Source organism: Apodemus sylvaticus, chromosome 2 (genome assembly GCF_947179515.1).
Source record: "Apodemus sylvaticus chromosome 2, mApoSyl1.1, whole genome shotgun sequence".
Classification (NCBI taxonomy): Eukaryota; Metazoa; Chordata; class Mammalia; order Rodentia; family Muridae; genus Apodemus; species Apodemus sylvaticus.
In genome coordinates, this window is record NC_067473.1 from 53932926 (window position 1) to 53945632 (window position 12707).

General features: G+C 41.1%; 1 protein-coding gene across 3 annotated transcripts in view; it reads left to right on the plus strand.

The window, feature by feature from the left end:
- Positions 1-12707, plus strand: part of Ahcyl2 (adenosylhomocysteinase like 2) — a 146905-nt gene that overhangs the window by 91766 nt on the left and 42432 nt on the right. For 2 of the 3 annotated variants that reach the window (XM_052173361.1, XM_052173359.1), the window contains one exon: positions 6040-6151. In XM_052173361.1, the coding sequence (XP_052029321.1) occupies positions 6040-6151 (112 nt within the window). The remainder of the gene's footprint in view (positions 1-6039; positions 6152-12707) is intronic. The other variant, XM_052173360.1, reaches the window with a different exon arrangement.

The window sequence follows — 12707 nt, forward strand, 5'->3', positions numbered from 1 at the left end:
CATGGAGCTAGCAGTCAGTGTTGTGAAGTGTCCACATTTCAGTGTCTTCCTCCTACCACTCTCTGCAGTGCTCGGTAGTTGTCCCTGTGAAATCTGGTTGCTTAACCTTTTTGAGTACAGAGCCAGCTTGCTGCGGAATTCTTTGGGCTAAAAGTAATCTTTTTTTTTTTTTTTTTTTTTTTTTTTTTTTTTTTTTTTTTTTTGGGGTAAAGAATTAATTTAGACTGCTCATTTGGTTTGGAAACTAAATACTCTTTAGGTATATTTGAACTATCTCAGCTTGGCAATAAAACCAAACTTTATGCTATCTCTTTTATGGGGTGATAGGCATCTGTGTATTCTAGATTATGAAGTTTTACCTTAAAAGAATAGAAACATTAATATTTTAGATTTGTGTATCATTATGTAGCCCTCCAACCCTCTTGTACCCTCTTGTATCTTGGCACATTTGTATGTGTCGTGTGCTGTGCGAGGATGCTGGAGGATGGCTTGGCTGTGGTCCTCAGCACTGAGCGCCTCTTTCATAGACAGCCTCACTGGCCTGGACTCACCAGGTTAGTGGCACTGGCTAGACAGCAAGCCCCACGGATCTGCTTGTCTTTGCCTCTCACTTGCTGGGATTAAAAACTTGGGCCACCAAGATGGCTCTCTTTACATGGACTCTGGAAACTGAATTGAAATCAAACTTAGACAAGAATATTTGCCAGAGGCTCTAAGTTCAGCTCCCAGCATCACTGCTTAAATAATAACAGTACCACCTTGCTTTTTGTCAAATTAAGATAATAATGCCAACTTCTTAGATTCTTGTACATAGCCCAACAAGGTGGCTCAGCAAGTAAAGATGCTTACTGTCAAGGTGACGGGCCTCAGTGTAATCTTCAGAGCCACACAGGAAAGAACTGGCTCCCACAAGTTAGCACACCACCTCTGCCAGATAAATCAGAGAACACTAGGCAATAGGATCTTTTCCCTGAAAAGAAAGATTATCTTTACAAAACAAGGTATGTTTTGTGGCCTTTCTTGCACTGACAAGCAGTTTCTCCTCCCCTGCCCTCTTCTTCCCTCCTCTCTCCCCTCCTCTCCTCCTTTTCCCCCTCTTCCCTCTCCACTCCTCTCTGTTTTTCTTTCTCTTCTCACTATCAAATCATATCCCCACCCAAATCTGTAGCAGGCACCCAGTGTAGCATTCCTTGGGTTCCTTTCAGAAATCAGAATCAATAAGACAGTTTTGCTTCTATTTGGTTGAATCTTTATTTGGCATATAATAAGGTCACTGTGGTTCTGGGAACTCAGTGATAAATTCTGCCTTGTGATCACACCTTCCAGGAAACATTTTTTTTTTTTAAATTTCGTGTGTTGGCTTGCATGTGTGTGCACATGAATGTATCTGTGAACATACTCAACATATGTGCATATGCACACCTACTCTATGTATATAAGCAGAAATTAGAGGAGGATATTGTATATCTTTTATTGCTGTCTGCAGTATTGCTTTAAGTCAGGGCCTTTCCCTGACCCAGAAGCTTGGAAGCTCTACATTTCCACTAGGCTGGCCATCCAGTGAGCTCCCAGGATCTGACTCCACACCAAAATGCTAGGGTAATAGTGCACCCGGCCATGCCAGCATTTTACACTGGTACTGAGGATTCCTTCTTATGCCCCATGCTTGCAAAACAAGGACTCTTGACCCCTGGAACCATCTCCCCAGCCCCAAAACATGGTTTTTCTTTTCTTTTTTTCTTTTCTTTTCTTAAAGTAAAAACTGAATGGGATCACTCAATACTAAATAAACTTTAGTCTTGAGATAAAATAGATACTAAATGTAAAAACCTGCATAGAAAATATGCAGACTCAGTCATGGTGGTACATCTGGAAAACTGAGGCAGGAAGATCTTGAGGTCCAGGCCAGCCTGTGCTGCATTGTAAGACTCTATGTCTAAATAAATATACAAATAAGATTTAAGGAAATAATTGAGAGAAAAAAAAAGTGAGAAAGCTGATTCCTTGGTGAAAGAGTTGACTCTAGTGTCCCCTGCCTGGCTAACCCAAGGGCAGAGTGTAGGTAGCTGGGGCTTCCTGACCACTTGACTTCAGTCCTGTTTCCCCTTCTCTTTATAAATCCCTCATTGTTTCAGTGACTCTGTAGTTAATTTTTTTCTAATGAGGTGAGGTTAACTAAAAATCATCTGACATAGAAAAGGAGGAGGTAAAGTTAAAAGGGAACCTAATTAGCAAGTTAATTATATCAGGAAAAAGTTCCCTGGTTATATAAATAAGCCATTAATGTATGCATGTATGTTGGGCCTTATCTAGGGATATGTTACGGTTTAGAGGTCAGAGGAGCTGTGTAATGATGTGATAGGAAAAAACAATAAAGCAAAACATCCAGGCTAGGAGTAGCTGATGAGCAGCTACCAGAGCTGCCTTCTTATGAAATCCTGTTGTACGGCTGAAAGGGTTGTTGGAGCGGCTTCCCAGATAGCCACCTCCCTCAAAGGGGAAAAAAAAAAATAGAAGCAAGCTGGAGCCGGAGCCAACAGAACTGCTGATGAGGAATGTTTAAAAGACCTACCACAAGGGTCCTTGGTGGCCTACTGCCGGCAATGTCACTGTCCACTGGCTGGTAGCGTCACTATGCTGGGCAGCAAGAAGAAGTACATTGTCAATAGCAACTCTGGGATTAAAGCCCAGGTGAGGCTAAGCTCCTGTTTGCCAGTCTTGCTGCAGCGGCGGCCATTACCATCCAAGGCAAGCTGCTTATGCCCTCTCTCCCTCTTGTCCAGCCTCATCCTTCCCTCTGGCATGTGGTGAGCTACCCATGTCTACCAGCTTCTTTCCTCCCTTGCCTTGGTGCTAAGCAGTGCTGACGTGGAAGAGGAGGGGTGCCTGCAAGAACACTGGTTTTTGACAAGGTAGGAAAGTTAGGTAAATCTTGGTAGAGTCTGCCAAGGTGCCGTACGTAACTCGCGGCAGATCGCTGTTTTACAGAATGGACTGTGTGAGAGAACAGTGTAGTGGTGCTGATGCAGCCACTAGAGATGCCCCACTTGACTCATGTTTGGTTATCTGTGAAAAGTAAACACTTGTTATTGGGAAATTGCATAACTTACTACATTAAGTGGTTTCTCATTAATATTCTTATATATTTAAAAGATGAAGGGGGCTTGAATTTAATGAGGATTTACGAGCCATTCTCAGTGTACGGTCTGTTTTCTTAGAAAGAGCTAAAGTCAGTGCCAGGATTCTGACAGCTGAAAGACTATAGGACAAGGAGCTCAGTCTCATGACACTACCTGGAGATGACAATGCAGCTGGGTTTCTGCATGACAGTGCTACTAGGCTACATAGGGGCAACTCAGAGGAGGTGACTGGCCCCTCTAGTGGTCAGTATGTACACATGCCTGTCTGTATGCACACACATGTGGCTGTTAGACCAGTGTGTATGGTTGGTATACAGAGACGGGTGTTGCATATCTCAGATAAGATTTACCTTTTAAGCCTTTTTAAAAGGGGGATGCTCTACTGAAAATATGGCTTTATTGTGGTCTTTGGAAAGATGTTCATTCCTTTTCCTTGTTGGCCTCTGAGAAAGAATGAAAGCACGTGGTTATTTTGAACCACATCGGTGACCTGAATGTCGGCGTGTGCCCGTGAGTTCCATGCGCGTTCCACCTTTCCCTCGCCTGTTTGATCTAGACTTAGTGCTTACCATGCTTATTAATATTCCCTCAAACACAGACGATGGAGATAGAATAAACTCCTCGGGGTCCTTGATCCAGCACGTGAGTGGTATATAGGACATGGCAGGTACCCACCTGTGCTTGAGAATTTAAGGGTTAATTAAAAATCAGGCCGTATGGAGCCTGTAATTAATTCATAGAGAGTACAGAAAGGAAGACATTATGTCAGATGCTGTGCTAGAAGAACATTAAGATTCCTGGGCCTCCTGTTGGAGTATATAGGAAAGGCACTTTGTCCTTTTTGGAGTAAATTGGTACCTTAGCAAAATAATCAGACTTGTTACTTTCCATTCTGCAATGGGCTCTTAATTAATCCAATGAATAGCTTTGTTACTAAAAACAATTTGTGGACTCTGAAGCACTTGCAGGCTCTATTTTGTAGTTGTCTTACAGCTATGGAAATGCTGTGAATTCCCTGAGGCATGAGTGCTAAGCTTTCATTTTGGCATTAGTCCCCTTGTCTCAGTGCTCAGTGACTCAAGAGTTACCTCTCAGTGCAGGAAGTGCAACTGCTGACTGCCTTCTGACTTCTGCCCACAGAGGATCTATTTATCGTTAAAGTAGAATCAGTTGTCAGATCCTTAATTCTTTTCTGTAGACTCTGTCTATACCACTAATCATCTAAGCAATTGTATAAATATTTGGTTAGGAGAAACATTAATAAAATAAGTGGTAGGAGCTTTGATCAGTAAAGCACCAGCAGCAACCTTCAGCTGTAGGAGACACAGGTAAAATTAACAAGAACGTTACTATCAGGTATTTCAACTATAACTGCAGAGTATGATTTAAGTATGCGATCAGTCCAGTTGTTTACTCTTTCCATATCTGTAGTCATGGCTAATAATCAAGCATTTGGCTTTTAAAAGTGTTTTATTATGTCAAACATTAAAAATTAGTTTGTTTACTAATATCTAGAAAGCTAACACATTTTAGAAAATCTTAAGCAAAATAAAATGGTTACCTGTTGTAGGTGGGATGGTTAATCCTCTTTAAAAGCTATGATGGAAGTGCTTTTATTTCTATTCTTATGGGAAAATCAGACTCACAAATTCATCTTGACCAACATCACAAAGCATATGAATGGCATAGCCAAGATTTCAGTGAAATGTTCTGTCTGAATGAAAAAACTTTCCTCTAAATTAACAAGCCACACTGAGGCGCTCACAGCTCCAGGCAGGGGTCTTTTTGTACCCTGCTGTTTTCTCATCTAGAAATATGGGTGTAGAGGGAGTCGCAGGGATTTCTTTCCAGCTTACAGTTTCAGTGAAACAATAGAAAGCATTTCTGAATATGGCTTACCTTTCTAAAAATTTAATTTAATCATAATACTCCTCTCTATGTCACAGTTACAATGTACAAAAGTATATAGTCATTGATGAAGGTCAAAAAAGTATTCTTCTTTCCAAAAAAATTCTTTTTTTTTATGTTTGTTTGTTTTGTGCTTTTGGAGACAAGACTTTTTCACTGTTCATCCAAGGAGAGCTTTGAACTCATTGTATTCTTCATTGGCCTCCTAAGAGCTGTCATTACAGGGATCTGCCACCATCCACAGTCCCAAGGATGCGTTCCTTCCCCGCCACGCCAGGGCTTATAGCATGATACAGCTATATTCCCGACTTCTAAAGGGAGGAGAGGACGGGGTCTCAGCTTTAACTCCCTAAGTAGTTGACCATGACTCTGAAGTTCAGAGTCTCCTGCCTCTACCTCCAGAGTGCTGGAATTACAGGGTGGGCCACCACTCACAGTTTATGCAGTGCTAGGGACTATACCAAGGGTTTAGTACCTGCCAGGAAAGCATGCTACCCCTGAGCCACATACTTGGTCCCAAAGAGTCATCCTATTCAAACATGGGTTTGTTCAAGCAAATAAACTGCATGGGAAGGTAAAATCTGTAATAATGCATGCTGTAAAGGAATTGCTTTCTCAAAGTACAGGTGTGTTTTCTTCATATTAGGTGTTGGTTTGAATGGGAATAGTCTTGAAAGGCTTAGTCAACAGGGAGTGGCACTATTTGAAAAGGATTAGGAGGGCGGTTTGGCCTTGCTGGGGGAGGTGTGTCATTGTGGGTGAACTTTAAAGTTTCAAAAATCCATGCCACAGCCCAGCTAATACTCCTTTGCCTACCTGCATGCTGCCAGACTCCCAATGTGATAATGAACTAAACCTCAGTAACTGAAAGCAATTAAATGCATTTTTTTATAAGAGTTGCCTTGGCCATGGTGTCTCTTTGTTGCAACAGAGCAATAACTAAGATATATAACTAGAGTTTTCTTTCTATAACGAGGGTTCTTTCTCTTAGCAGATTCAGTTTGCTGACCAGAAGCAGGAATTCAACAAACGTCCCACTAAAATTGGACGTCGCTCGTTGTCTCGCTCCATCTCTCAGTCATCTACTGACAGCTATAGCTCAGGTGAGTGCTAAGCAGCCATGGACCCACTGTCAGAGTTAACTGGTACCCTCAACAGACCTTCCATTTACCCAAGACCAATTATTCTTCATAAATAGCCTTGAAAAAATATTACTTTGAATTAAATTTTAAACCAAAATTCTGGATAGAACCTCTTGATTTCTTAGGACTCAGAGTAGAGTTTTATTGAGTCCTCAGTTTCTGACAGAGGCAGAATAGGATGAGGAAGGAAACTGAGCTGATTGACCCAGGAGCATGTAGTTCACCAATGGCCTCCATGCAATGGCATGTACAAAGACATTCATTTTTGGTTTTTTTTTGGATTTGGTTTTTTCCAGACATGGTTTCTCTATATAGCCCTGACTGTCCTGGAGCTCACTCTGTAGACCAAGCTAGCCTCGAACTCAGAAATCCGCCTGCCTCTGCCTCCCAGAGTGCTGGGATTACAGGCGTGAACTACCACCGCCCGGCAAGACATTCATTTTTTTCCATTCTTTAAGGGTCTTGTCTTCTAGATGATATTTACAAAGTAAGTACCAGGACTAGGGATCCATCCAGGGCTTTGTTCATCACCCCATACTTCAGCTATACTCCAACTTCTTTTGCAGTGAAAGGTGGGAACAGGATCTCAGCTCTCCTATGTAGTGCAGGTCCCTATGTAATTAAAAATAATTTTGAAGTTCTAATTCTCTTAATTACCCCAAGAGACAAGATGCCGCAGCTATTTGAAGTGAGTGGGTACTTTGCCTTCTCCTCCAAGCTGTGACGTCATGACTTCCTACTCTTTCCTTCCTTTACAGGGCTGAGTTACCACCTAATGTCACATGAGCTATTGCCTTGTGGGCCCCCTGAGGTCAATAACTGTAACACAGCAGTGCCCAGTAGGAGTCTGATTAATGTGAGACTATTTTGTTCTTCTGTTAGAAGGTGGTGGGGAACCAGGAGTTCGCCCTGCTTACTTAACATTGTAATAGTAATACTCAGCAGAAAACTTTTGTTTGTTTTTTTATTATTTTTGTTCTTCCAGACAGAGTTTCTCTGTGTAGCTCTGGCTGTCCTGGACTCTGTAGACCAGGCTGGTGTTGAACTCTTAGAGATTTGCCTGTCTCTGCCTTCTAAGTACTGGGATTAAAGGTATGCACCACCACAACCTGTTAGAAAACTTTTATCATGACTAAAATTGTATTTGTTTTTCACACAATTAAGGAAGCATTTCTTATTATGTACAGATGGTTGGGAAGCATAGTTTTTTAGCTGGATAAGTTGTTATTATACATTATTTACATTTCTGTGTTTATTTTCCATCCACAGTGATTGGAAATGAGGAACACTGTGCAATATTAACATCTATGATTTTTATCTAAAGATGGGAATATTGAGCCTCATTTTATTCTAATGAAGTAACTGTGTTGAATATTCATGAACTGTTTGATTTAACTCTGGAAGCCATGATGTGAAAATGAACTGTCGAATAATGATTTAAAATTTTAACTCGAGGATCAAGTGGCCATAGGTGTGTGGGTTCATTTCTGGATCTTCAATCCTGTTCCATTGATCCTCCTGCCTGTCACTGTACCAATACTATGCAGTTTTTAACACTATTGCTCTGTAGTATTGCTTGAGGTCAGGGATACTGATTCCCCCAGACTTTCTTTTGTTGCTGAGAATAGTTTTAGCTATCCTGGGTTTTTTGTTATTCCAGATGAATTTGATAATTGTTCTTTCTAACTCTGTGAAGAATTGAGTTGGGATTTTGATGGGTATTGCATTGAATCTGTATATTGCTTTTGGCAAAATGGCCATTTTAACTATATTGATTCTACCGATCCATGAGCATGGGAGGTTTTCCCATTTTTTGAGGTCTTCTTCCATTTCCTTCTTCAGAGTCTTGAAGTTCTTGTCATACAGATCTTTTACATGTTTGGTAAGAGTCACCCCAAGATACTTTATACTGTTTGTGGCTATTGTGAAGGGGGTCATTTCCCTAATTTCTTTCTCAGCCTGCTTATCCTTTGAGTATAGGAAGGCAACTGATTTGCTTGAATTGATTTTATAACTTGCCACTTTGCTGAAGTTGTTTATCAGCTGTAGGAGTTCTCTAGTGGAGTTTTTTGGGTCACTTAGGTAGACTATCATGTCATCTGCAAATAATGATAGTTTGACTTCTTCCTTTCCAATTTGTATCCCTTTGACCTCCTTATGTTGTCGAATTGCCCGAGCTAGTACCTCAAGTACAATATTGAAAAGATAAGGAGAAAGGGGGCAGCCCTGTCTAGTCCCTGATTTTAGTGGGATTGCTTCAAGTTTCTCTCCATTTAGTTTGATGCTGGCTACCAGTTTGCTGTATATTGCTTTTACTATGTTTAGGTATGGCCAGAGCCATACATCTGTGTTCTTGAAACCAACGCCTACCTTCCCACCCAAGCACCTCATGTAGGGAGGATATCTTACAAATACTGTATACCTAGAAGAACGTGGGTGATCCCTTGGTTTCCAAGTAAGCCTGCAGTGCTTGTATATAGCTCATTGATTAATAATACGAACTGGTCTCATCTTGATAAGTTTGGACCTTGTAGATTGAACTATACGAAATTACCATCTGTGCTAGTTAAATTTATGTCATGCTAGCTTGACACAGGCTAGAATCATCAGAGAAGGGAACCGCAGTTGAGAAAGGGTCTCCATAAGATAGGACTGTCCGAAGGCCTGTAGGACAACTTTTTAATTAATGGTTGATGTAGAGGGCGCAGCCCACTGTGGGCGGGGCCGTCCGGGGTTGGTGGTCCTGGGTGTGTAAGAAAGAAAGCTGAGTAGAGCCAGGCAGCGCCCTCTATGGCCTCTGCATCCCCCTGTCTCCAGGCTCCTGCAGGGATTGACTTCCTTTGGTGATCAACAGTGATTGGAAATGTAAGCCAAATAAACCCTTTCCTCTCCAATTTGCTTTAAGTCATGGTGTTTTATCTCAGCAATAGTGACCCTAAGACACTTCTTATTTTTTAAAATTATCACACATATTTGCTTTAATGCCTGTATACAAATTCCATGAGCGTGAGAGCCTTGCTTCTCTCTGTCTCAGGTATGTCTGTATCACAGGCATATGTCTTTTTTGTTGCTGTTGTTGTTGTTGTTGTTGATTTTGTTTTTTTGGATTTGGTTTTTTCAAGACAGGGTTTCTCTGTATAGCCCTGGCTATCCTGGAACTCACTCTGTAGACCAGGTTGGCCTCAAACTCAGAATTCCGCCTGCTTCTGCCTCCCAGAGTACTGGGATTACAGGCGTGTGCCACCACCAACGGGCTGGGTTACACATCAAACAAGAAGATGCTAATACTTGCTGTAAGGTTGAGAAAAACTGGAGAAAGAGATGACTTTTGCAACCTGACCTACATTTGCCCTGATCTTCAATCCACAATGAGAATATTGTACAAGGAGAGAATCTCCTGTTACAGCGATTGTCTGCACAGCAGGCTTATGCTGGGGAAACAAAGTTGTCAGTCTAATGTTTCCACTGAAGGATATTAAAATCAGGAACAGGGAATTACAACACTTTTTGGAGCAAAAAAGCAAAGATATCTGCTGGATGCTGGAATTGTCATCTGTGTGACTGCAGCAATCCATGGCGCATGTCTATCTGGCCTCATAGATTGAATTTAAATGGCAAGGCCACCTGGCTTACCTAGTCATTTATTTCCCCATCAGCTTAAGCCTTTACATAATCTCTAGTACTTAAATATTTTGCTTAGAAATAAAATTTGCCGTTTTTAGTCCCTGTCTTTTTAGGATAGTCTGCCGCTCATCTGGATACATTCTGGATTATATTTTTAAAAATATTGTTTATACATGTAATATTCACAATATTTTCTGGTCTAATTTCTAGGAAGTATTATTTCCATGAACTCAGTGCTTTTCATTTATTTATTGTTAATTTTTTTGAGGCAGTCTCTCTACATGCCTTGCTGTCTTAGAACTTGTTCTGTATACAAGGCTAGCTTCACACTCCAAGAGATCTGCCCATCTCTACCTCCTTGCAGCACTATTTAATATAAAACTCTTCTCTTCAGCAACACAATTCATAAAAGCAAATGAACAAAATAACTTTTTCTTCATTTTAGACCAGAATCAGCATTAACATTTATGAAAATGTTTTCTTTACAATAAGTGAATTGGTTACAGATGAAAAAGAATTAAGTACTTTACCTTTCAGATGAGAAAGAATGAAGTACTTTAGCATTTAGAAATTTTGAAAGACTTTAAGGTTTTTTTCTCAAAAAAAATTTTGTGTGTGCGTTAGGCAGGTAACATAACTTCTCACATACTTCTGGAGTCATTCATCAGTACAGTCTATTCACAGTCAAACATGGGTTCCTACTGATATTTCCACTAACAAATAAATAGATTGGGCCCAAGGGGAGCTGTCTGACTTTAATTAATTTAATAGGACTAATTCAATCAGAATTCTGACTGCTTGCTTCCTAACAAGCTCCCATATACTCACAGGTACTCGGAGATAACAGGAAATCAGGTGCAGCCAGGGCTGTGTGTGTGTGTGTGTGTGTATGCATATGCGTGCATGCATGCGTGAGCCCAAGAGTGTACACATGTGCATGTGTACAGTGGGATGGACTGAGGATTAGTGATTCATCAAGTTATGCATTGGTTCTTGAAAATCAAAGGAGAATATCCCATCCTAAAATTGTATTGCAGTTTGTAGGTAAGTAATTTTTTCTGCCTAAAGACAGAAACATTTTAGATATTATCTCATTTCTCTTTAAAAAAATTTTTTTTTACTAGTCATAGTTTAAAGAAAGGGTGAGCCTGTGGAGAAGGGGATCTATTATACTCCCTGTTTGACGTTAGGGTAATTGAAAAATGGTCCTTCAGTAACCTGGGGATGAAGCTAGACCCTCCAGTAGGTAATGGATGTCTTCCTCTTTGGAAGGCAGCTGTGCTCAGCACTGTGCCAACAGCACTACACCACTGCCCACTGTCAGTGACTGAGCTGCGGAGGATGCTGAGAATTACAGATATTTTTAGAAGCTTCAAAATGCAGTAGCAGGCAAATTCAAGGCCAGTCTGTGCCACATAGAGAGTTCCAGGTCAATCTGGACAGCATAGCATGAATTATCAAATAAAGTAAAAGTGGCAAAACTGAGTGTGTTCAAAACTAAATCAATGCATGCCATATTAGTTGAATAAAATTTCTACCATGTTCACAGAAACCCTTCTCTTGGTCTGGGCCTGACACTGTTGCAGCCACGTACAACAGCAGTGTAGACATTTGCTGCCTTTTGTACTTGCTAACCCTAGCTCTGGATAAAAGACTGGGAAAAAAATCCCTTTGTGGGAAAAAAGCATTCCCGACTATGATTAAGAAGGTGAAGGCCAGCGCACCTGAAGGCAGAGGCTGGCCTTGTGAGCCTGAGGCCAAGGTCATCTACATAGCAGGTTCTAAGATAGCTAGGGCTACATAGTGAAATGAAATATTAGTTTTCTCAGCTTTAAAATAACAAAATTATATAACCATCTTTTTCTTTACATTGGAAACAAAAGGCCAACAACAGAAATTGGAGCCACATGTTGTGGTACTCGACTTTAGTCCCAGCACTTGGGAGACAGAGGCAGGGAAGTCTCTATTAGTTTAAGGCCAGCCTGATGTAAGTGGCTACTTCCAGGAGAGCCAGTGCTGCATACAGGGAGCCTGTCTGAGGAACAAACCAAGCAGAGCAAAAAAGAGACAGTTAAAGTTGGAGTGCGTCATTTCAGCAGTCGTGCTTTGTTGCTTTTGGTCAGTTTGCTCTCCTCCCAGTCCTGATTCATCCTTGGGAGCTAAAGATGCTCAGGAAGGGCAAACTCTTCTGGGTCAGAGGAAGAGCTCCAGTCTCAACCTTTCAGTCACTACCAGCGAACCCTCACTTCCAAAGAGCTGGAATTGAAGGTGTCCACCATCACACCTGGCCTTACTTTTTTTTTTTTTTTTTTTTTTTTTTTTATGTTTCAGACTTTGAGACATGGTTGTCTCTAGCCCAAGCTGGCCTTGAACTCCCGATCTCCCTGCTCTGGAGCCTGAGTGCATCCCTTGCCCTGCTGATAAGTGTTTGCTACTAGAGGCACAAAACCCATCATGGCTCTAGAAAAGAGATTTGAAACTTTGAATTATTCTGAGTTTAAACTTTTTTTTTCAAATTCAATTTCTTTATAAATTTGGATCAGGATTGGGGAAGATGTTCTTATTTTTCTCTCATGCTCCCTAAGCCTGAATTCCTAAGCTGTACCAGAATATTGACTGATGAAACAGGCAGTGTCCAGAAAGCTATGTCTAGCTCTGTTGCCAAAAGTACTTTGAGCTCTCTTACCCTAGGAGAGGAACCAAAAAGATTTTGTACAGATTAGTTCCTTGTAAGAACAAAAGTCCTTTTGGGGGTTTACTAATTCCTTCACCTCCCCTAATACACACTTTCATTCCTGTGTCCTCATGTTAGGACTTTGCTCTAAGGCAATTTTCCAGAGCAGGAGAGATTCTCAAGCCCCTGCTGACCCCACAGTGTGCAGCGCTGTGCCTG